At 37.1% G+C, this 26752-nt stretch overlaps 1 protein-coding gene across 4 annotated transcripts in view; it reads left to right on the top strand.

Moving 5' to 3' along the window:
• The window catches only part of shc1 (SHC (Src homology 2 domain containing) transforming protein 1), a 78812-nt gene that overhangs the window by 44608 nt on the left and 7452 nt on the right, over nt 1-26752 (top strand). For 2 of the 4 annotated variants that reach the window (XM_087286941.1, XM_087286943.1), the window contains 9 exons: nt 2523-2687; nt 6121-6191; nt 9114-9177; nt 12428-12547; nt 17892-17945; nt 20412-20463; nt 23075-23201; nt 24717-24876; nt 26598-26655. In XM_087286941.1, coding sequence (XP_087143067.1) covers nt 2523-2687; nt 6121-6191; nt 9114-9177; nt 12428-12547; nt 17892-17945; nt 20412-20463; nt 23075-23201; nt 24717-24876; nt 26598-26655 — 871 coding nt within the window. Of the gene's footprint in view, nt 1-1932; nt 2688-6120; nt 6192-9113; nt 9178-12427; nt 12548-17891; nt 17946-20411; nt 20464-23074; nt 23202-24716; nt 24877-26597; nt 26656-26752 lie in introns of all 4 variants that reach the window. The other 2 variants (XM_087286940.1, XM_087286942.1) reach the window with 2 other exon arrangements.

The following is a 26752-nucleotide window of genomic DNA, read 5'->3' as shown; positions in this document are numbered from 1 at the left end:
ACATTTAAAGAGTAGGTTTTCACTCAGGAAACGGATCTACAAAGAGCTGCTCAATCCAACTCTGTCTGATTTTGAGGTGTCATTCAGGCTAATGAGCAACTGATTGATTTTCTAGTTAGAGTCTAATGAGTAGATCTCTGGAGGCAGTACTTCAGATTTGGCCAATCGGGTCTCATTATCGTCAAGTCTGACAGTGCTGGAACGTGCTTGTTAGTTTATTGATTTTGTTAAGGAACATCATAGTTCCCTTGCAGCTGGATTGTCACAGTTTAACTTCTTCACAGATTACACCAAACAATCAGTGGTTCTCTAAATGGTGCTCAAACCCATGTTATCTTCTATACAGCCATATTTACCTTTGACTTAACTGTTTCAGGGCTTTCCGAGACTAGTTTGACCTTTTCTAAATCACATTTCTATGAACTGTTATTCGTCAGGTTTAATTATTAAAATAGGATGTGTATATAATCAAAATTGTGTTGTTTTCCTGAGTTTGTTAAATTAATACGCTAATTAGAAAAAAACGTAAGAGGCTCAAGTGTTTTTTTAATAGGCAAAAAGGAGTAACAGGACAGCCTGGAGAACGGGAAAGAAGACGTGGGAGGGGGCGCGGGGGAGCGAGAGATTATTTGGAAGAAGAGAGCCAGTGTGCTGGAGAGGGAGAGAGAACTGGAGAGGCAGAAGCTGGAGGAGGAGAGGAGGAACGCTGTGGGATACACTGTGTGGAGGCTGAGGGAGGGATTCCAGGAGAGGAAGGATAGAGAGGAGGATAAACTTAAAGGGACGAGCACAGAGGGTGCGAAAGCAGCGCAGCCAGAAGTGATTTGGAAAAGACGTGAGGAAGAGGAGGAGAAGGAAAGGGATAGAGCTCGGCTTGGCGACAGGGGTCACAAAATCATCTGGAGGAGGAGGGACAGAGAGTGACGGGAAAACATAGGGATCTGTCAGCACTAAGCGCTCGCAGATATGTGACAGGAAGTGAGGTGGCAGATTTAGACTTACAGTATGAATAAGCCTGCATGTACTCTGATGTCTTGTATTTTAGGTAGTAGGTTGTGTACATCAGGGGTCTTCACATGGTTCTAGACCTCCTTTTGAGATGTTGCATGAAATTAAATAAGCCTAGTCAGTGATAGTTGTGTTCAAATATTAATAAACTTTGACAACTAAAACCCATTTAAATCATTATTATTAATATGCAGAGTCATATTTGCATGTTTCCTTTGTGACTGAAGGAAAAATTAAATATTTAGCTCCACTATTTTAACCTCAGTATGCATAGCAACAAATGGTTTGTTTCATGAGATGGCAACACAAGCCGTCATGGACCCCCATTGAAGATCCCTGCTGTATATCTTTTTAACACCTGAACTAAATTAAATCTCTAAAATTATGTTGATCTGCGCTGGTCAAGTCATCATTGAACGAATCATCATTAAATGATGCTCATTCTCTGGATCAGTACTTTAGCATTTTCCATCCATCTATTCCCGCTCTCTTCCTCTCTCACTCTATCGATCCGTCTGTCTGACGGAAGCCTTTTCTCTCAAAGTCTCAGCTGCAGCTAATAGGATTTTTATGGGACTCTGTCAGACAAGAGATAGTAGATTGGAGCCCTACACATGCAAAGACAAATGAACACACACATAAACACACTCGCATGCATACCAAACACAACAGGACTCTCCTTCACACATCTACCTAGATGGATTGCGTCTAGAGCACTTATGTATAAATATACCAATAACTTCAAGACAATCATACTATTTTTAGTGATTCGTAGTGTCCTGAGAAGCTCTATGCAGACTTAAGATCTGATGCAAAACCTTCTACAGGCTGTGTAAGACAACAGCAGAAAACTTGATTACTTTTTTGCATCTGTCCTTTTGTCTCTTTTTACATCCTGTTTTTGATACTTTCCGGACTGAACAGTCAGCACACTGTCGTCTGTCTGGCGTGATGATGAAGGAATCAGTAGATGCAGAGAAAAAGAGGACTATAAAAGACAAGGAAAGACAAGTTATCGATTGCGACAGAGCGACGTGGAGAGACATTTAAGGACGTTTAGTGGACTCTGAGACGTCTTAGACATCATGGAGCTTGTCCCCAAAACTAAGTACACACCCTTTAGGAGTGACTCCTTCAGCTCAACAGACGAGACGGCGTCCAATCCTTCCCTTCCTTCTTCAGCTCCTCTCACCCCTCTCACCCCTCCTGGCATCCCTCCTTCTCTCTCCTCCTCCTCCCTCACCCCTATTCTGCCACCTTCTTCTCCACGGCAGGCTGAGAATAGCCCCACCACCTTATGCTCCTTCTTCCCCAGGATGGGAGCCCTGAGGCTGGGTGTGTCTTCCACTCTGCTCCCAGGCTTAAAGGCCTCCAGCAGGCCAGCAAATGTGCCTGGTAGCCAGGGAGGTTTGGGAGAGTCCTCGGAAGACACAGGGACCGTCAACTCTTCTCCTCCTCGTCTTCTTCCTCTTCTTTCTCTAACAGCCCCATCTCCTCCTCCTCGTCCCCCACAGGATATGAACCGGCTGGGCGGGGCCTCACGGAGGGCCCGTGTGGAAGGGGGCCAGCTCGGCGGAGATGAGTGGACACGGCATGGCTCCTTTGTCAACAAGCCTACCCGAGGCTGGCTGCACTCGGACATTGTGGTCAGCACCAGCGGAGTCTCCTACACTGTCAGGGTAAGATTCAATTCATTTCAAGTTTTTGTATGGAGCTTTTCCCAACAAGTATCATTCCAATGCCGCTTTACAAAATGTGTACATTATTGAACAAAATAAAGCCATATCCAAGAACTGGTTGCCCATGAAGTTAAGCAGGGCTGCCCATGGTCAGCATCTATATAAGAGATCTCCTGAAAATTCTAGATTGCTTCTAGAACTGTTGATACTGAGGCCAGTAAGGCTGCTCTGTGAGGGTTTTATTGCCATTGAAGGATGGGGACACTGTATTGTAAGTAGTGCTATTCTTTGGCTAAAATCAAGGTCCTTGTGGTATGTGGTCATTAAAACTCCTCGTAGAGAGTAAAGGATGGCCAAAATCCCTCCATTGGCACTTATAAATCATGGCCTCAGTTTAATAATTCCCTCCAGTGAACTGACTCTATAACTCGCTCCTATCCATGTATAGCTATTGTGTGGTGAGCCCACTTGCACCATTGCATCAGCCCAGGTGGATGCTACACATTGTTGGTGGTTAAGAACGATCCCTGAGATGATTGAAAACACCAATACACATGCTAAAATTAGCATAAAATGCTATCCATCTCTAGCAAAGCCAAAATAGCATACGACAGGCTAGCAGTATGGCAAAATGTACTAGCATTATGTTTAATTAGTCTAGCATTGTGTTGAAACATTCTATTAGCAAGTTAAACATGGCGTCATAGTATTAATGCAGAGGGTGATAGAGGTTGATAGCAAGTCTACTAACATGCTAACAATGTTAGCACATAGCAAGCACCCAGAATACCACAACAAATGGCTAGCAATGCCTTTTAGCCACAGAATGCCATAGCCTCTTAAAATGTTCATTTTTAGCCTACTTATTTAAAACTACTCCCTCAAATTGCCTGATAAGACTTTTTAAACTCAGGGTGCTTTAACACCTACACTTTTGTTTCGGAACGTATCCTGTTAGCCCAGTTAGCGCAGTTTGATTGGCATATGTGAACAGGGCTCTGTTCCGCGCCAAAGTAATCGCTCCGAGATCGCTTGAATGAGGTGGTCTCGGCTCGATTGAAACGAACCCTGGAAGAAGAGAGAATTATGAGTATGGCGGGAAGTTTCACGAGTCTCCGGATGCCCGCAAATGAGTGATGATCTCCCGGTAATCTCACATCTCCCTCCCGGTCCTCAAATAGGCATCGTCGCGCACCCTTCTCACCCCTCCCCACCGCGTCTCTCCTCAGACACATCGCGCGCGCACCCTGTCAATCACCACCTCTCCTGACAGCTTAGCGGGACGCTGCAAAATAAACCCTGACACTCTGACCAATGTGAGGAGAGTTTACTCGCATGTGACTTTTAGCTCTTTTGGTCCGATTAGAAACTTTGCAGTGTGAAAGCGAACCGCTCCAAGAGCAAAGAGCAACAATGTAACATTTGTAATCTTTGTTTCGGAACAACTGAATCGATTCACAGGTGTGAAAGCACCCTCAGAGTCAATGTTTGTCATGTCTTTATTACGTCTTTATACTTCCTGTGCAATGGACATGATATGTACCTTTAATTAGGCATCCTGCAGTGGTAGACAGTAAAGCAGACAAAGAAATCTCATACATTTCAATAGAACAAGGGACCAGTTATATCTGAGGTACAGAACACAGAGAGACTTGGACCACCCAGCGGTACAAAACACCATAGAAAACCTTCACCTTAGCCCTAACTCTTGTTCTGCACATTCATGTGAAGGTGTAGGGGTGTCCCATGTCTCTTTAGTCTGAAGCCATATGGTTAGACAGCCCTTTAAACAGATATTTTCCAAGATCACACTCAAAACTAAGTGGTATGAAAATTTCACAGAATACAGCAGCTAAAATGACAACATGGCTGCACACGCAAATAAAAAGATGCATGAATTAATATTGTTTGCCATTAAGATGTTAGATAAGACATTACAAATTTTTTTACTAAGAATTTTACAACAAACAAGCACGTTTAATATATTCATAACGGCATTTGTGTTTTATCGTCATGTTTTTTTTTAAACGATTAAGAAAAAATGCTAAATTTTGCTAATATCTATATGCTAAACACTAATATCTATAATCCTTTCACATACTTTCACATCTGTCACTCCATGACATTCGAAAACCCTGTCGGAAAAGTCTAGTGACTGGAAAATACCTTTTTACAGTGTGGGCTAAGTTAGTTGTAATTTGTTTTCTTGTGTTTACAGTAATTATTGTATAAACGGTGTAAATACATAATTAAAAGCTTACTGCCATATTATGTAGTTATTTCGCTAAGGACGGAATAGAGGTAAAAAAAATTGAATTGGGATTGGGCCTTAATTATCCCCACTAGGGGTGTGAACCTACACTGGTCTCATGGTTCGGTTCTGGTATGATCCATCGATTTGGTTCAATTCGATATCTTGGTGCATCATGGTGCATTGACGATGCTTTCCATTAACAATTTGATATTTTACTTAGCAACATGATAATTCTTTTATTAAAATTGATTATTTATAAATACAGTATATTTATATTTATATATTATTATTTGTAATACATATTTAATTTTGGATTTATACCAAATCAACAAATGTAAATTTGATCCCACTTGCTAATTGAGTGTTGTTGAGCGAGTTGTTAAAGGACTACGATCGATCACATGCTCAACAGAAAAGGCTGCGATTGGCAGTCGGCGAGGCTCTGGCGTTGTTTAGCCATTACTCTTTTTAATTACTCACAATCTTCTATCTCGTCATAGTAAGCTGCAGCCATACAGCGCATATGTGATAAATGATGTCAGTACATGATAATCGATTATGATTATTACCGATACCAAATTGTTCACATCTGCATCGCGGTGCAGAAACAAGAAACAATTAGTTTTGACTATCTCCACCATGGTTTTGGTCTTTACTGCAAATAGCTGTCCCATCAAATAATACAGATTCAACCTAGAACACCTTAACATCATGGCATTGAGATTTGCACATAAAAGCAACACCTATAAACATACAGAATAAAAATATAGTTTAACAAAATATACAAAAAGAATTGTAGCCCTAGTGTTGTCCTAGAGCTTGGTTAAGAGCTTGGAGCTCTGTTACTTTTCAATTCTCTCAGTAAAACAGTCCATTTATTGTGCTTAATGGATTGTGTTTTCTTTAATGTGAGGCATTTTCAGAGGAATCTGAGTCTATGGGCAGGAACTGCATTCAGAACTGCTTTATTTGATTAGTCCATCGTAATTAGAGCATCAGTTCTCATAAAATGCGCACACACACTTAACTAAAAACACTACAGCTGCCTGGCAAACTCCATAATCTTGACACAAGGCAACTGCATAACACTAAACTGCATTCTGTGCTCTGAATAGTAGTCAGACGGTGAGAATAGGAAGTGCTTTGACTGAAGGTCTGTCTTCTTTGTCTTTGCTGCAGTATATGGGCTGCGTGGAGGTGCTGCAGTCAATGAGAGCACTGGACTTCAACACCAGAACTCAGGTTACCAGGTAACACATGCGCACACACACAAGCACATCCACTCTCGCTGGCACTTCCTCTCATATTCGCTCAAATATCTAGTGTATGTACATCCACAGCGTCCCTCAGGAGTAATTTAGTCATACATTCTCCCCACATCCTAATGCACATGTGCGCGAACATACACTCTCTCGCACACGTCCGGTTAAAAGCCCCTCCTCTGATGAAAAATTCATGCTGCTTTCTCACAGAGTGTGACAGAAAGAAAACACAAGAGAGAAATGCTCACTTTCTTATTCTCACAGCCATTCCCTTCCTTTAGTTTTCATGCTCTTTTTTTTTATCTGTATGTGTATTTGAGTATGTGCGCACACATGAAGTGGCAAAAAAAGTGTTGTCTTAGGACTGCTGAACGTTCACTATATTAAGCCTCATTATTGGCTAGTTCTGTTTGCAAAATGCTACACATTCTACATTTAAATGTTGTAGAAAGGCAACGGGGAAGATGGGAGGCATTATAATAGCACCAACCCTGCTGTGTAACCACAAAGCCTTAGAATAGAATCCTCTGGAACCCTCGCGGTTTCCTCCCTTTTCTCCACGTTCGCCTGTGTGTTTGTACTTGTGTTTGTTAATGGACGTTTTGACAGTATTGACAGTAGCAGCTGCTCGATAAACTATTTTCATGCGTAATTTTCCGATTCTCACTGGAAGTAAAATACATTAAAAGTATGTGTGTATGTATGTGTGTGTATGAGCATAGAGATGTGGAAATTTAGTGTGTGTGTGTGTTTTGTAAGTGAAGGTTTTTACTATTGTTTTTGTTTGTATTTAGGGATGCACCAACATAACAACATATAGGCTTTTCCAATATCAGAAACAATAGCCAATGAAAACAATGAGTCTGTATAAAACCCAAATAAAATATTTACTGTTGTTAAAAATATGTTACTGTTGTTATTTTTGTTATTATTATTAGTTGTAATAGTATTATTAATGATATGTAGCATTAATGATATGTTTTTATTTATTTTACAGTAAGATATCGCAGTACTAAGTACTGTAGGGATGCAACGATTAACCGATTTCCTTATTAACCGTGCTTTAATTCATCATGGTTAATTAATCATAAAGGCTTCTCAACACCGTGTTTCTGCATGAAACAAAACTGCTGCAGCTAAACAAAGTTACGCCAAATGTGCACAAGTTTAATGTTCCAAGCTTGAACACTGAGTCTTTTGCCGAGTTCAGGCTGCATGATTTTAGCCCTGATTTTGACTCTCTGACAGGTTTTGAGAAATTGCAAATGTCTAAAATTACAAGCAAATCGGTGTTTGTTCATGCGAGTAACATGCACACAGTGTGAACTATCCAAGACGCAATTTGAGAGAATCGCAGATGAGTCGCCGACACCTTTGAGATATTTGGCATGCTAAATATCTGGAGCTGTCGGCGATTCAGATCATGCCATGTGAAATGTGTTCTGATTGAAAATAACATCAGCGATTACCTACAGCCAATGAGAATGAGCAGCATCCGCTAGTGTGGGTGTCTGTAGTCTGGCGGGAGGATGAGGGAGAAGTTAAAAGTGCTTCTTTTCTACGTTTGTTTAGACCCAGGAAATGAAGGAAAAAAATGTGTAAATTTGGCAGGAGCCACCCGTGTCGGCATTCGTTCTCATTAAGGGACATACTCAGCTAATATGTAGGCAATTCTGTTTTTTAATATTTAATATTTTTATTTATTTGCTTATTTATTGTTCTAACATTTATTTTCAATGTAAAAGTATTACTTATGTTTAAAATACCAAAAACCTTTTTCACTTATTTTTAAATCCAAATACAAATGGACTTATGTTTGTTTTTATTATAATTTTATTATTATTATTTATAATTTTTTATTATAATTTTGTGCTGTATTATTTGGTTACTGAGCCGCAATAGGAAACAAATCTATCATTGTTACCTCAAAAATATTATTAATATAAATAACAAAACCAACTAACACCATTAAAAAAGCAACAACAATAAAATATATTTGAAAATAAAAACAAAACATAAATAAAATATTCAAAATAAAAACTACAATATTGTAATTTAATAATGCACAGTTATTTACTAAATTAAATAAACAAGGAGCCCATGTTTGACTGGCATTAAAAATAACCAAACCCTGTTGGATTTGTTGATAAATGATTGTCGGAGGAATAATCACAGTTTCACAGTTACACAATTATTCATTCATTTCTAAACTAGTAGTGTAGTAGTAGTAGTTTTGAAATTAATCAGTGCATAATAATTGTGATAACTGCTAAACCGTGATTATTTCTCCGACTATAATCGCACAATTAAAATATATAATTGTTTTATCTCTAGTACTAAGTGTATGTTTTTATGAGGAAATAAAACTTTCCCTAAATTGTCCAGCTCTTCAGCATTGTAATATGTAGATGAAAATGGATATACATTTGTTTATTAACAAACCCAAAAGGGTTTTTGTTGTTTTTTTTATGCCAGTCAAACATTAGCTCTTTGTTTATTTAATTTTATAAAAACTTTATACTATAAATTACAATATTGTAGTTTTATTTAAAATGTTTTATGATTATGTTTTTATTGTCAAATATATTTTATTGTTGTTGTTTTTTTAAATGTTGTTAGTTGATTTGTTATTTATATGAATGATATTTTTATTGTAAAAATAACAGATTTGTCAATAGTAGATGCTTTGCTGTTTTTGTTAGTGCCTGTGTGTGTGTGTTTGTGTTTTTATCTGCGTGGAATGACTGGAGCATGTGTCTAATGTAATAGTCCCCCACCTCAACCATATGAAATCTGGGAATGCATGAAAACGAGTGTGATGGAAACTCATCTAACAATCTGATTATGTTCTCCTCACTATCTGCTGCTGCCGCTGTGTGTATTTTTATAACCGTTTGTTCTGTATTTCAGGGAGGCGATATCAGTGGTGTGTGAGGCGGTACCAGGTGCCAAAGGAGCTCAGCGAAGGAGAAAGGTTTCCAATTCTTTATCTTATCTTACTTTCTCAGACACACACTTTCAATTTTGCACTTTATTCACACTTGTGTTCGTCAAGCTCACAGCTCACAAACCTCACAGTATTCTAGTACAGCCTGAGCAGTTTCCAGTAAAAAATGTTACTGTTACACACCAAACACATACATATGCATCCATGCGCACTCGTCAGAGTGTGGTATTTGGTTTATGGCTGGTTTCAGAGGTTGCCAAGTACAGGACCTCTGATTTGCATACAGAGTGAATGTGTGAATAAGAAGCCATGGTAATGTGCTTGTTATGATCAAGACATGTCTGTTTCTCATGGTTTGCAGAATTGATAGTGGTAAAACAGATCACAAACTCACAGTTTGGGCCATAATATAGTTTTTGAGACACGGTTTGCATACAATGTGAATACAGAAATTACTAAATTATTGTTTGAGTATCTGACCACTCAACCACATTATGCCACTAAGTAGGATATGACAGTACGCCACAATATGCCACTGGATTTTTTTAAAAACTATTTTTCAAAAACTATTTCAAATATCTGCCGTTAATGCTTTTCTTTTTGATGGAAATGCAAGCTCTTATGTCTGATGTTTGAGTATAATATTGGGCAGCTGACAAAAGATTAATAGTAGGTGTACTTTTACAACAAAGGAGTACATTATGAATGGTACAGTATACCTGCTTTCAGTTCTGTCATTCCCACAATGTTGCTTCAGTTGCACATCCTTGCTCATGTATCCTCGTGCTATAGTGCTGACATACTGTAATGCTGGGTTAACACCTAATGTGAAGAGATCATGTGCATTGATCTTGTTTAGTGAATTTTCTGCTTGATTTTTTTTCGAAGATGCAATTGAAGGTGAACTCTGCATGTTCGTGGCAATTAACACTTATCTGTGGAAATTCGCTTCTTCATACAAGTCAATGCAAATGGGGGAATATTTTACAAATATGTCAATTCTAGGGCTGAATTAAAAATAAAAAAATTATTGGCTAACAGTAGCTATGTTTCTATCCTCCTATTTTTATGCACATTTTGGATATGTGGATTAAAAAAAAAACAGTTGATGAAAATGCCAAGATGCGCATCAATTTTGAAAATGCGCATAACTAAGTTGGATAAACTTTTTTTTTCAATAAGATGCACGTAAACTATGATGAAAACATTTTTACCAAACAAATTCCAGTATGCACATTAAAAAAGGTCCTGTGATTTTGTTATTAGACATCGTGTGATGATAAAAATGTGTGTGGATGTCCAGCAGGCTGAGCACACAGTAAATTAGCTGACATGTTGTTTTGGTCATTCTAAAATGCCTAAACCATTTAACATTATTAATTACCTCCAGGGTTGTCCAGAGTGCCTGTGCTTCACGTCTCACACCTTCAAACACCACCACGTGTTCATTGCGTTTCAGCATACCTTATAGTCTTTTGAGGCGCAAGTAATTTATCAAATAAAGAAAAAATTCACGCCACCACAGCAAATTCCATCTTTACTGTTGATATTTGGCACCAGACAATCAGAAAGTAACAATTTTGTTCTCTTTGACTCGTTAGATGAAAACGCTGCTTTATTTACATGTCTTTTATGCGATAATTCTGTTTGCGCATAATTTAATTTGCATCTTTAGATGGAAACATGGCTAATGGCATTTTCCGAAACAGTAGTGTTAAGCACTCTATGGCTTTCACATTCATTTCAGTGGTTGTGAGGGGGCAGTTTGTTGCTGTAGTGATCAAAGCGCAAGAGCAGCAGAGCAAACTGTTGATTTGCTTGCACGCACGCTGCGGTTAAAGTCCAAATTAACCTTTGACAAAACCTTTGTCAAATAAATAAATGAAAGTTATCTGAATCATCATTCAGAATCAATCTGGTAAAACTCAGCACCAAACAAACTGCTATAGACAACCATCAGTTTTATGCATTTTAAACAAACAAAAAAATGAAATCTATGAGCAATTTTCACACTAACCACAATGTAAACCTGGTACGTCAACAACTTATGGAAAGTAAGCCGTGTATATTTAAAGTGCAAAAACTGCTGTTGTGTATGTTTAAAAAATAAATAAATAAAACAAAAAAAAATAAATCACAGCATTTTTCTGAGCAATACAACACTATACTTCAAAAAATGTGTTCAGAAATGTGTCACTGTGTCTACTAAACTAATCAATTTTGTTATACAGATAACAAATGTGTGCTTATTTATTTGAAACAACAAACATAGTAGTAGTAATTAATAATAGTAACGTTAATAGTCTCTTGGTCCCTCTCGCACACACACTCCCTCTACCTCGCGCGTATTCAGTCTGCGTATTCAAGCACACTTGCCTCTCGTGTGCACCCAGTCTCTCACATGAGCACTCAGTCTCTCTCGCGCGCACACTTGATATACCTCGCGTATTCGGCCTCTGCTTTCACTTGACGTGTCTTTTTTACAGTGGTTTGTTGGCATCCACCAATCCCACAATGCATCGCTGCTGTAAACAGGTAGATGTGGGCTAGACTGCAGCCAAAATTCATCAACTTACTTAGTAACGGACAAACGCAACAAATTGTTATGACAACGGAATTACTATATTTAAAAAGTAATGCGTTACAGTGTTAGTTATTGTCAAAAATAATGTCGTTACAGTAACACATTACTAGTAACGCGTTATAACCCAACACTGTGCATCACATTCATTTATTTATTTTCTTTTTGAAACCCCTTTATTAATCTGGGGTCACCACAGCGGAATGAACCTTCAAATTATCCAGCATATGTTTTACACAGTGGATGCCCTTTCCGCTTCAACCCATCTCTGGGAAACATCCATACACACTCATTCACACTCATACACTTCGGACAATTTAGCCTACCCAATTCACCTGTACTGCATGTCTTTGGACTGTGGGGGAAAACGGAGCACCCGGAGGAAACCCAGACAAATGCAGGGAGAACATGCAAACTCCACACAGAAATGTCAACTGACCCAGCCGAGGCTCGAACCAGCGACCTTCTTGTTGTGAGGCGACAGCACTACCTATTGCGCCCAATATGCACTTCTTTTTGATCCATTTGTTCCAAAAAAAAGTGCAGCTTTTGCCTTTGAGGTGAAGATGTACCCTACATTCCATTAAAAATCTTTTTTCATGAAATATTGAGATTTCATCTTGAATTATTTAGCTGTTCTTTTTAAATCTTCTGTCTGCTGTAATTAACAATGTCTCTCTGTTTTTGTGTCTTCAGCCCTCCTCTCGCTGTCTGTCCTCCATCTTAGGGAAGAGTAATCTCCAGTTTGCTGGAATGACAATCACCCTCACCGTGTCGACCAGCAGTCTGAACCTAATGGCCATCGACTGCAAACAGGTTAGACGCCAAACACGCTCACACAGCGATACAGTGCCTTTCATCCCGTGTGAAATTCACTGTTAGCCGCATGTAAGGATAAAAGCGCTCTACATCTTTCTGATGCTCCTCACAGCAGGGCAGCTGGACTGAATTATGCCTTCTCTTCCTCGGAGTAAAACATTTCTCTGAAAGTTTCAAAAGTGAATTTTAGGGTTTGCAATCTTTTCAGAAGTTCTTGTATGTGATTCAATTCAAGAACAAAAAAATATTTCTTTGAAAGTATATAATTGAGCCCAGGGCTCCCGCTTGGTCAATTAACAAGTAAGGGGGTCTGTGATCAGTTAGTTCTCAAGAACTCCCCCTGGTAAAGGAGAAAAAGGAGGAGATGGGGTGGATGGGGGTATTCTTCAAAAATGAAGATAAAGGAAGTAAGATGAAATGGACTATTTATTGTAGTTTTGGATTAATCTGCTTGGTTTATCGATGATTACAGATGAGAGACCTGGGGCGATCAATCATATCACATGCTCCTCTCGAAATTAGTTTATAAAACTTCACATATCCACTTGAATGTGTGACTTGTTGTGCAGATCACCCAGGGAATTCCCTAAACCAAGTGTGTTTAAAAGCAAACATAATAGAAAAATGTACCTCGGCCACATAGTTTTATCTTGATTCCAATTTTAATCTCTTTTATGGAACTCCAACCCCAGCACTCCTCGTCACAAATACAACACTGTATAATGTGAACAAACTAACTGCCAGAAAAGTTGTCCATATGGAGATAGAAAATGGAGGCAAATGTATTCGACATAGGCATCATTCATTTGTTTTGCGGTATTTATTTGATATTGTTCCAAGAACTGCACAAAAATCTTCTTTTGCTTGTTGGTAATTTGTCCCTGTAACGATAATTAGTGTGAAAAGGAATAAAACTTTGGCGTCATATTACCTCGTAGCATTCATTTTACCTAGAAACTGCAGTTCACTGTATGTTTAAATATGTTTTTGCACAGTTTCATACAAATGTAGGCACGTATTTTCAATGAGCTTGTTAAGTCTTTCCTAAAAAATTAAAGTATTATTAATGGAAAATTCGTTTGTTTTAATGTACTTTTGCACTTTCAATCAAGATTCAGTAAGACTCCTTTGCCAGTGTTTAATGGCTAGTCACAAAAAACATTTTTGAAACATATAAAACCGTAGCCTCTTTTACACACACCGTTTTACAGGTAAATCAGCAGTAAATAACTGTTAAAAGACGTTATGTGAACAGAGCGTTTTCCAAAATATCTGTAAATCACTATTTACAATTTTTTACGTGTGTGAACAAAGAACAGGATTAAAAAACACATTCTGCTTTATCATCTCCTTACACATCAACATTGTATCAAATTTGACAGAGAATGAAATTAAAACAGCATATTCATGTCTATTTATTTATTGTTTCAGTCAAAAACAAATTATTTTAAAGTGAAAGTGAAACTAGACACATGTTGGAAAATTATAGAGTGGAGAAACTATGACGTCACTTCGTAAGCTAATCGGCTGCTAGCATAAAACTGGTTCCCTCGTGAAAATCCCTATGGACGTTTTGTCAAGCCAAATAATCGTCTCACGAAAATACAACTTTGAGCACTTTTGAATTGCAAAGCTAACATTAGGCTATAAATGGACTACAGAGCCCTCGGGACGCTCGTCTGTGACGTCAGCCCAGCCCTACTACAGACGACTTATCAAGTTTATTTTTAGAAATAATGTCCATGACAAAAAGTTAATCTCTCTGTTTATTATATTATAATCCACGGTATATATTATAAACAAATTAATATGCAAAAACAAATAGACCTATGTGCCTTTTGGATCGTTTTTGGGAAATTTTTGGGAAATACATCTGTTTTGTTTTACGGTTGTTCTAAAAGTTTTTAAACTGTGTAAAAATCTGGCTACATAGTATTATCATGAGACATATTTAAATAAGTGTATTGCTTGTGTGCACACAGTCCGCTTACCTTAACAGACGACAGAAATGAGGCGTGAGGAGGAACAAGTCTATCAAATGCCTGCAAGTTCCATCATGGACACAGATCAACATTCAATATTCCTTTTTTTGTCACGAAGTACAGTGAAAAGCTGCCCATACAGTCACATCTGCTATACATTTTATGGAGGAGTGTAAATATTGCAGTTATGACCGAGTTGAATGTGTTCAAATGAAGATAAAAAGACGTTTGCATTACTGAGAGCAGGAAAGAGACATACTGCACTAGTAAACAGTATCTTCATAATATTGTTTATTAAAATAAATGATCAACAAATGAATCTGTCTTGACAGCCTTTACAAGTGAAGTAATTATCTACACACAATCTGAATTCCCAATTAATATAATACTACAAACTATAAAATACTATTCATGAAAATACCTAAATAACAGACAAATCCAAATGCCCAACACAAGCGAGCTGCGCTCCAGACCAGATCAGCTTGATGACATATAGGGCTCTATTTTGACGGTCCATGCGCAGAGCAAAAACGCAGGGCGCAAACGCTTTAAGGGTGTGTCAGAACACATTTTTGCTAATTTATGGACAGGAAAATCCGCTTCGCGCCGTGGCGCATGGTCTAAAAGGGTTGAGTTTATTTTCTTAATGAGTTATAGGTGTGTTTTGAGAATAAACTAATTAGAGCAGGGGTCTCAAACTCGCGGCCCGCGGGCCATTTGCGGCCCTCAGTGCAATATTTTGTGACCCGCGCCGACCGCTGTACACTGACAGAATCAGCGGAGCGGGGAGAGAGAGCGCTCCCTGCTCCGCTGATTCAATCCGTACACAGCGCGCATGTCACTCAATGCGCGTTGTTGCGTGCGTTTTGATCAGCTGTGTTGTTGCGCGCGTACTCAAGAGCGGTGTTATCGCGCGCCTACTGAAGGGCGGGACCAAGGGTGTGTCGCGTCGCGGGGGCACTTATGATCATTTTGGAAGGGCACTTTCTATGCAAGACTAAAAAGGGCATGTGCTCTGCACAGGTTGAGCCCTATGTGTGCACGTGCCTGCCCTGCATCTTATATATATTATAGGTAGATACAGACTGGTACAGACTGATGTGACTGGAGTGGGGTGGGGGTGTTTTATTTATACATATATACGCCTTTTTTTAGGTGAGGGAATGGAAGTTTTGAGTGAGTTCCCCCACATTTTTCCCTAGGACTTCAATAAGTCAAAGTACAGGTCTAGACTTAATGATGATCATCTTCAAGCCATACTGAGGGTCTCAACTGCTTCCGCTCTAAAGCCAAATGTGGTTCAGATTTGTGAGAAGAAGCGCTGTCAAGTCTCTGGCAGCAAGAAGTAGGCAAAAGATGCCATGTTCAGAAGAACTGTTCATAATCTTCACTCAATGTTCTATTAATGTTCAGGACACTTTATGTTCAGAAGAAATAATTAAAACTGTTAATAATGACATTTGAGGACTTTTTTTTGTAAAATCCCTTATGCGGCCCAGCCTCACCCAGACTTTGCCTCCAGGTAAATTGAGTTTGAGACCCCTGAATTAGAGTCTCATCTCCCATTCCCTTTAAGAGCCAGCTGCGTCACGCCATAAGCGCATTCGCTATTTACAGGACGTAAAGTAAGTCTAAGTGGAAAAAATGAGCATTTCACTAGCAAACAGTTAACAGTTGACAGTTTTTTTTAACAGAAAACTGTTAAACAGAGCATCTACTGCGTGAGAATGAGAGATAATGGATCTACTTTCACTTTTGCTCTTGGATAGGGAAACCTTTACGCACAGACACCAATTAGTCTAAAAATAAATAATTGCGTTTGTTAAGCGCAAATATTCGTTTCAAAACTATTTCTAAATTCAGTTCTAATTTCCAGCAAACGAATAAATGAACAATAATAACGAAGTGTGCTCAAAAACCTGAGTTATATCCTAAAACACATGCTGTGCCCCATATGGTCTAAAACCTGACAGGTGGGCAAATCTAAGCTTGTTTTTGATTAAACAAATATAAATATGGATATAATAAATAATACTGCTAATAATAATAGCATTATACAAAAGCAAATTGTTATTAATGAACTGAAAAAGCCTCCCGAGATGAAGAAGACATAAAAGCAGTGATTTTTCATATTTATGTAGGCTAGAAAATAATGTTTTGTAATTTAATCCTTTATATTTATATCCTATATCTAATCTTATTATATCATATATATATATCCTTAATATTTAAATTTTTTATATGTAAAGATATTTGCCTATTGCTTTCTTGTGTGTATTAAGCAGTGTGTAAGCGAGGCGCAACTCTACTCCGGAGTTTAGACCCGGTTTGTTTTGGTCTAATGAAAAATCTATTTTAGTTTCTCAAAATAGCAACGCGCCAGCAATGCGCCTTAGAACGCCTTCCTTTTTAGACAAGAACGTCTATGGGCGCACATATGAGCGCTAATGCATTTGCTATTTAAACAGCGTAGCGCAACGCCTCAAAACCACTCTTGCGCCAAGCTGAAACTAGCAAAAGACTATTGCGCCGGGTGTATGATAGGGCCCATAATGTCCGCGACTCTGCTTGTTGCACCATTTAGCAACTTGATAGCAACCATCTTTTTAAAGAAGCATAACCGATTTAAAAATTCAAGAGTGTGCTGTAACTAATGTGTTTTATGTCGTAGAACAAAACGTGAAAGCATCTTGAGTTTGAGTCAGCCACGAACCTTATTTAAGCGATTTTACTGAAACCTCATACAAAAAACCCATTGACTTTGAGACGAGGGAACCGGAACTGCTAAAATGCTAACTCGCTTCCGGTTTTTGCATACAAATGACGTCATAGTTCCTCCACTCTATTAAAGCACTCACAGGTCTTTCATTCAAAAATTAGACATGGTTTAAAGTAGCCATTGGTTTCTCCATGGGGCTAATCTCCAGAAAATTGTCAGCATTTAACTAAATATGCTTGTTACCTAGAGACCCACTAGACGATGTAAAAGTTGGCGTTGTCGGCAGAAACAGATTTCCTCTGGCTTGTTTACAGTTTTTTTCCGCTTGCTAATAATTGCTGAATTATTGGCCAGGGTGTTTGGCATTAGCGGGGTAAGGTTTATCTGCATTTGGACTGCTCAGCAAGGCAGATGACTGGAGTAATTGCTCTACTGAAATGCCTTTATCTTAATGAATCTAAAGCTTGCAGAGTTTTACATAACTGCTCTGTTCCTCAGATGTTTGACCGCAGTCTCACCGCATCATTTCTCCCCTTGTCTATTACTCCGTCCATCCTGTCTTCTGCTGTGTTTGCTCATTCTTCATCTCATTCATTGTTTTTGTCACATTGTCCTCTTCTCCATCCCTCTCTCCTTACAGATTATCGCCAACCATCACATGCAGTCCATCTCTTTTGCATCAGGAGGAGATCCAGTGAGTCACACAGTCTCTCCATATGTCTGTCTACTTCTGCTTCTGACTCTATTCGGGATGTTAATCACTGGCCAACAGTTATTAGATGTTTGTAAAATATATGTAAAAATATGTTTGGTTTGGTAAAGAATTGTTAAATAAGTGACATTAGCGAATAGTTTGTTAATTTTGTCACCGGCAGTTCTAATACAAAAATTTTAGAAAACTTAAAACTTATAAATATAATGACCCTCATGGTGGTGCAGTGGGTAGCACGATCAACTCACAGCAAGAATGTTGCTGGTTCGAGACTCGGCTAGGTCGTTAGGCATTTCTGTGTGATGTTTGCATGTTCCCCTTGTGTTCTCGTGGGTTTTTCTCCGTGTGCTCCAGTTTCTCCCACAAGTCCAGACATGTGGATATAGGTGAATTGGGTAAGCTAAAATTAGCCATAGAGTATGTGTGTGAATGTGTGTGTATGGATGTTTCCCAATGATGGCTGGAAGAGCATCCGCTGAGTAAAACATATGCTGGATAAGTTGGCGGTTCATGCTGCTGTGGCGACACCAGATTAATAAAGGGACAAAGCCAAAAAAAAAAAATGAATGAATGAATGAATTATAATATAATTTAAAAATTAAAATATAGTTAAAACACATTTAAATATATTAAATATAAACATATATTTAACAAATATATATATATTATAAAATATGGCTAAATGTTTTTTTTAATCAATAATTTATTTTAAAATTGTTTTTTTTATTCCGATTTTTTTAATAGAATTTTTAGTTTTAGATTTTTAATTTAGCATTTAATTTATTATAAAATAATAAATACCAGTTCATATTAAATCAAATGTAAAAAAGCACAATAACACTAATAATTTATTAAAATAAATAATGCTGATAATTTTTTAAACAAAAAATTTTGTTAAAATAAATAATAACTAATTTAACTAAAGTTGGTTTAAAAATATACTTAAAATATTGTTTAGCCACTATTGTTAAATAAGAAAACCATCAAATAGACGTGTCAAAAGGTAACTTTTAAAAGAATTAAATATTAATTCAACATGAAATATATTATTCATAAATGTTTAACAAATCTATGGAGCATAAAACAAGTTCACTTGATAAACGTAACAGTACTTTCTTTCTCCATAAAGTGAAAGTCTGTAATTACCAATTTGGCATAAGATTCAAAATAAAAGTTGGTATTTAAATATATATATATATATATATAAGTGAATTATGCATATTTATTGTTTGTATATGTAAATGCTCACATTTCAGTGTGTAATTGTACATATCTATATATAGAATATATTTTCAAATACAAATTCTATAGGAAAATAATTATATGTAAATATTTTTGTTTTGTATGTTTTGTAACTGTATATACAAAATAAATATTACACAGCACACCACATATTATGTAAATACAAACTTTTATTTCAAATATGATTAATCATGATTTAAATGTTTGGCAACATTATTCAAAATGTTCATCAAAATGTTAGCTTCTTCCGGGTGCTCCGGTTTCCGGCACAGTTCAAAGACATGTTCTATTGGATGAACTAAATTGTCCGTACAGTATAAATGTTTGTGAATGCAAAAGTGTATGGGTGTTTCCCAGTTATGGGTTGCAGCTGGAAGTGCATCCACTGCATAAATCATATGATGGAAAAGTTGACGATTCACTGAGGCGAACCCTGATACAGGTGAAGTCAGAATTATTAGCCCCTCTTTGAATTTTTTTTCTTTTTTAATATTTCCCAAATGTTTTTTTTTCTTCTGGAGAAAGTCTTATTTGTTTTAGTTCGGCTAGAATAAAACCAGTTGTTAACTTTTTATAAACCATTTTAAGGTCAATATTATTAGCCCCTTTAAGCTATAAATTTTTGATAGTGTACAGAACAAACCATCATTATATAATAACTTGCCTAATTACCCTAACCTGCCTAGTTAACCTAATTAACCTAGTTAAACCTTTAAATGTCATTTTAAGCTGTAAAGAAGTGTCTTGAAAAACATCTAGTTAAATATTATTTAGTGCTAATAATTCTGACTTCCAACTGTGTAAGGTACTAAGCTGAAGGAAACTTAATGAATTGTATTTAATTTTTATGTAATTTACATTTTATATAGACAGTCCTAATATATGAATAAAATGAATCTGTTAGTTGGTTAAGGGATACATCCCCTCCTACATTTGGATTCCTCATGACCTTCTCTCAGCTTCACTCTCATTCTGTCATCTTCGCTCATTCGTCGTCTCGTCCTGCTGTCTGCTCTCGTCTGCTCTTTTCTCCCACTGCTTCCTCTTCTGCTTTCTGCCCTTTAGTGAACAGACGCCTCTACTAAACGACTTACTCTCTTCTGCTAATCCCTCTGTTCTTTGTGTCTGCTCTCTAATTTCTCTTAATGTCCTCCTGTTCATTTTTCCTTTCTTCCTCTCCATCCCCTTTTCTCTGTTTCTCCACAGGACACAGCGGAGTATGTTGCATACGTCGCCAAAGACCCCGTCAATCAGCGAGGTACAAACATACTTTGATGCCTTAAACACTGAGTTTAATCACATCTATAAGTGTAAAGGAAATCATTGATTCTATTTAAATGGGTGTTAAAGGGGTCATAAATTGCCCATTTTATTATTTAATACTTCAAATAAAATGATGTTACTAATTACTCATCCCCATGTTGTTCCAAACCCCTGAGACCTTCATTCATCTTTGGAGTAAATTTTAAGTTATTTTATTAAATCTGAGACTTACCTAATCCTCCACAGACAGCAATGTTCCAGACTTGTTAAAATTGCAGAAAACGATAACTTTTGTGCACAAATAAACCCAAAATAGCAATTTCAAAAGTTTCTTCTCTTCAGTGTCAGTATATTGTGCATGTTCACAAGCACTGTATTTGTACATGCCCCTAGATGCCTGCATGCAACTTTCTCACAGTACAGTACATCTGAGGTATTTATCAACAGAGCGACCAAGCGCCCTATTGATAGTTTTCAGTCACGTAACATGCGCAGAGACTTGGCGGGCATAAAATCAAAGGGCCATAATGGCAGCTACACTAGGATCTCCATAGAAATGCAGCACAATTTGGTCATACTTCCATCTGTTTCAAACTACAAGTAATAATTGGACACAACAAAATAGAGATATGATCACAAAATGTAAATCGTGGGAACTTGCGATACACAAACTGTATCCATGTTCATTTTTAAATCATTTAAAACCATCAGATGATATACACATACACATTACAGTATTCTCGCAGCTTGATGACATTCTGATTGAGCATATGATCTGTTTTGAGGATGGTTTTTGATATTTTTCCGAACTTTGAACATCCCTGGACCGTTGCTGTCTATGGAGGATGAGGGAGCTCTCTTTGTTAACTAAAACTGAAAAAGGTCTCAGGGGTTTGGAATGACATGGGGATGAGTAATTAATAGTAACATAGTTTTCATTTTTGGGTGAACTAACTCTTAGATTTGAATGATCATACTTTAAATGAGCACTTTTTAGAGTTTTACCATTTTTTTTATTTATTCAGCCGATCTCAGGGTCTAGCATGAGCACCTTTAGCTTAACCTAGCATAGATTCTTGAATCGGATTAGACTATTAGCATCTCTTTCAAAATATTTTTGTCATAATTTTTCTAGTTTCAGCTTGACACTTCTGTAGTACTAACACTGACAGAGGCTGATATGGCTCGGAAACATATTTCCTAACCTGATTTCATGATCATTCCTGGATCAACATCTGTGTTTATCCTAGAACAACATTACAATCAGCCAATCAGATTGAACTATTATTGCCCTCTGATTTTGAGAATAATGTACAGTTATGGTTGGGTTTAGGGGTAGGGAATAGGATTCAATTTTTCAAACAAAAATGATGTTCCAGGATCAACATTCATGTTAATCCAGGATCACATCATACTCTGCAAAAATTTTAATGTGCGTACTACATTGAAATGGTCTTTTAATATTTTCGGCTAGAAAATTGTATGGCACATTTAAAGTTCTATAAATTATTTGTTCGTACTTACAGCTTAAATTTAAAGCTCAAATATTCCCTGCAAGGCTCTATTAAAAGATTTTTTTAAACTTTGAAGACAATTCCTTTTGTATTTTAAGGTCAGATTCATTCCAAACACTTAATTGCAAGTACTCCCTTAGCACACCTATACATTTTAATTTTTAACTGATGCAATTGTTATTAATTGATCTTTTCATCATGCTCTCACATCTGTTTGAGATCTTGTGTAATGAACTTTTTGAATGAATAAATGTTGTGCATTTTTTGTGAGATTCAATTAAAAAAGATTTGGTCACTTTAGATCTTTTTGAAAATCCAGCATTGAATGTCTGATGTTTGGGAAAAAATCTGCAGCAAAATGAAGTAAATGAACAAAGGACAAATTCTCACTTTTGTTAAATAATTTATTATTATTATTATTATTATTATTATAAATGTTTTTTTTAATCATTATTTGCTTTTTTATTTCCGTGGCTCTGCCGGTTGAAGCAAGTTCATAAAATTTTATTGCCAATCTTTCCACAACCATCGCAGAGTCCCAGGGATTGAATAGAAGCTGGCTTAGATGCCCTCCTGATCCAGTCTAGAAATTAATTTAAAAATAAAGTCCATTGACACTTTCCTTATATTGGGACTTGAAGGAAAGCAATGCAAAGACAGTATTTTGACACAGTCTGGCTTTACATAGCATCTTTTTGTTTGTCATCTTTATTGTTGATGCGTTTCAACTCAAAAATGGTGGGCAGAGCTTAACAGGCAGTGATGTAGAAGCAGATGTTGATGGAGGTAGAGTTTTGGTTAAACATTTTGTAATAAAGTGGCTAGTTATTCCGCAACCTGTCAACTTAGTAGACTGGCTTCAATGAAAACTGTTTTAGTTTTAAAACTTACAGATTGTTTAGTCCAATGGCATTCTAAATGTGAAAAGATCAAGGGATATTTGATTTCTCAGTTTATGACCCCTTTAAGGACTGAATTGCTGAACGAAAAGGTTTAGCAGGATTGAATGTTTTTGGGTGAACCATTCGTTTGATGGAAGGAATGTCTACTTGTTCGGTCTTGATATATAATATCTTCTATCCTGTGTTGTAGCGTGTCATATCCTGGAGTGCTCTGAAGGCTTGGCTCAGGAGGTCATCAGCACCATAGGTCAGGCTTTCGAGCTCCGCTTTAAACAATACCTAAAAAACCCACCCAAAGTGGTCACCCCCCATGACCGGTAAGAGTCATTTTTGGACAAAAGTGCAAATGTTTACATTAATGTCAGTGTGTTTAGATGAGTGTGTGCACATTGATTAATGACGGTACCTCCCTAGGGTCTTCGGAAACCCCCTTAATATCCTGTATGTGTACGTGTGTGCATACACACCATTTCAAGCTTGTTGAACAGAAGCATTGTTTCTGAACGTCATTCAAGAGTCTTGAATACACAAGCTTGAAAAACTTGTCAGTGTTGATATGATAATTCATTCATTCATTTATTTTCTTTTCGGCTTAGTCCCTTTATTAATGTGGGGTCGCCACAGCACTACCTACTGCGCCACTGCATTGCCAGCATCTCATTCAAAATCATTTTTCAAATTTTTTCTAATTAAAGCTTGACATTACTGTAGTACTAACTCTGACAGAAGCTGATATGGCTAAAAAATATATTCCCTAACCTGATTTTACCAAGTAGGACATGTTCCTGGATCAACATCTGTGTTTACCCTAGAACAACATTATAATCAGCCAATCAGAATTAAGGAATATATTTCCCGTTTATGTTAAGTTTAGGCTTACAGTTTATTCAACTATTATTACCCTTTTTTGAGAATAATCTACAGTTATGGTTGGGTTTAGGGGTAGGGAATAGGTATGGATTAGATTTTTCGAACAAAAATGATGTTCCAGGACCAACGTAGATGTTAATCCAGGATCACATCATACTCTGCAAAATCATAATGTGCAAACTACATTGACATGGTGTTTTAATATTTTTGGCTAATTCATTCTTTCATTCATTTTCTTTTCGGCTTAGTCTTTTATTAATCTGGGGTTGCCACAACACTACCTACTGCGCCACTGCGTCGCCCTTGATATGATAATATATTTTGAAATACAAACCTACACTGTTTAAAAGTATTAAATCTATTTTGGGATTGTTAATTACAGTGGTACTAAAAGTAAAGGTCAAAACAAGATAAATGACCTTCAATTTAAAACAAATTAGTGAAAAGCTAAAAATGAAAATGTACTCCCTATTAACTCTCCTTCAGGTGGTTCCAAGTTTCCTTCTTCTGTTGAACACAAAAGAAGATATTTGAAAGGCAGCTGTTTCCTTTGACATCCATAGTAGGAAAAACAAATACTATGGAAGTCAATGGTTACAGGTTTCCAGCATTTTTCAAAATGTCTTTTTTTGTGTTTAACTGAGGAAAGAAACTCATAAAGGTTTAAAACAAGTAAAGGAAGAGTGAATGCTGACAGAATGTGAATTTTTGTGCACTAGGATGCAAGAAGGAAATGTATTTTGTTTAAAGTATTTTTACAAATGTAAAAATACAAGAATTTATAAACTTAGTTTTGGAAGATAATCTGATCCATTTGTTTGCTGTTCCCATTTCGCCAAGCGTGTGTTTGTTTCTGCTGGTTTCACAACAAAGAAGTGCATCATTTAAAATCTCTCAAACAGCATGTCCATGTAAACATAATAATATAATATTGTGCTTCTTTATCTGTCTCCGTCTCTTAGCATGGCTCCGTTTGATGGGTCAGCGTGGGAGGAAGAGGAAGAAGATCTGGCTCCTCCGCCAGAGGTGCCATATTACAACAACTTCCCCGGCAAACAGCCTCCTCCTGGTGGTTTAGTGGACATGAGGACCCGTCCCGGACACAGTACAGGACCCACGCTGGTTAGACTCTTGTTTTAGTGATTCATCAAATGGTTTGCTTTAGTGATAAATGCGCACCTTTCATTGTCCTGATTTCTTTCACTGGCATTAACATGTTTGATCATTTTTGTCTTTCTGGTATGAAAATGGTGGTTAATCTGCAATTCTCAAAGGCTTGATTGTGTTTATTTGTTTTAAAAATATCAAATTGATTTTTACCGATTAACCTCTTTGTGGTTCTATTAAAATGTCATCCTCAACGTCTTATGATTGCTTTGCTGGTCCAGTGTGTTCTTATTTGTTGGCCTCCTTTTGCACATTGAAGGAAACGTTTCGCCAGTAACTAACTAACTAACAAACTAGCTAGCTAGCTGATTAACCTAAACTAAAGTGTTACTAAAAAGAAATCACAATCAATGACCTTGTTAAAGGGATTGTTCAACCAAAATTGTACATTCATTCATTAATTAATTTTCTTTTCAGCTTAGTCCCTTTATTATTCTGGGGTCGCCACAGCAGAATGAACCGCCAACTTATCCAGCACATGTTTTACGCAGCTGATGCCCTTTCAGCTGCAACCCATCTCTGGAAAACATCCATACATACTCATACTCTATGGACAATTTAGCCTACCCAATTCACCTGTACCGCATGTCTTTGGACTGTGGGGGAACATGCAAACTCCACACAGAAACGCCAACTGACCCAGCCGAGGCTCGAACCAGCGACCTTCTTGCTGTGAGGTGACAGCACTACCTACTGCGCCACTGCTTTACCCTTTTTGGTGGGGAAATGTCCTCAAGCTGGGATTCGAACTCGGGACGACCTGACATGCTACAGCACCATATGTCGGCACACTAACTACTAGGCTATTCTGCCGTCCTAAAATTGTACATTTTAATAAAATACACAGAGAAAAAAATATTGTTGCAAACTATTTATATGGGTTGAATTTAAACAAACAAATTGAATGTAGTAATGTTTAATTTGATTATTTTATTTGTTTGTTAAAATTCAGACCAAATGAATTGTTTGCAACCACTTACCTTAAAAAAAATTGTATAAGTAAAGTCAATGAATATTTTATTCAGTGTATTACCTCACCCTCAAGTCGTTTCAGGCATTTATTTGAGTACAAAAGAAGATATTTTGAAAAATATTAATAACTTGTAACTATTGACTTCCATAGTAGAAAAAGCAAATACTATGGAAATCAATGGTAGCAGGTTTTCAACATTTTTCAAAATATATTTCTTTTGTGTTCAACAGAAGAAAGAAAGAGGTTTGGGGCATGTGAATAATGAGTAAAGGATGACATAATTTTGTCTTGGTTGAACTATCCCTTTAAGACCCAGAGGATAGAACATACACACATTCAACAGTTTATAAATGTAATCTTGTTGTATTACTGTCTTAATACATTAAACATTATCAAAATAATAGATTTAGGAAATTAAATTTTGCATATTACAGCCATATATTCAAGGTGTACCGAGTTTAATTAAATCAAATATTAGTAAAAATATGTTCATTTGTTGTTTGAACATACTAAAAATGTCCCAAATTATTCCCAAACTAGAAATCAAACTCAACTAACTTAAACTTTGGCTTCCAAAGAGAGAGACTTCAGGGAACAAGAAGCATGATTCAGTGTATAAAAATGAATTAAATTGCTTTGTTCATTCATGAAACACCCACACTGAATAAATATGTCACCATCCCACTGCACTGTATCTCCACAGCCCTACGGACAGCCGAGCCAGAACGACATTCACAAGCAGCCTCTTCCTCCACTACCAGGTCAGATTTACATACAACAATAATCCCTGTCCTAGTCATTTCATGCTGCCACACAGTATTTGTCTGTCATATAGTCACACTTCTCCTGCTTTAATTC

This window comes from Danio rerio, chromosome 16 (assembly GCF_052040795.2).
Source record: "Danio rerio strain M-AB ecotype USA chromosome 16, GRCz13ab, whole genome shotgun sequence".
NCBI lineage: Eukaryota > Metazoa > Chordata > Actinopteri > Cypriniformes > Danionidae > Danio > Danio rerio.
Note: the sequence above shows the minus strand (reverse complement) of the source record. Positions and strands in the feature narration are given on the sequence as shown.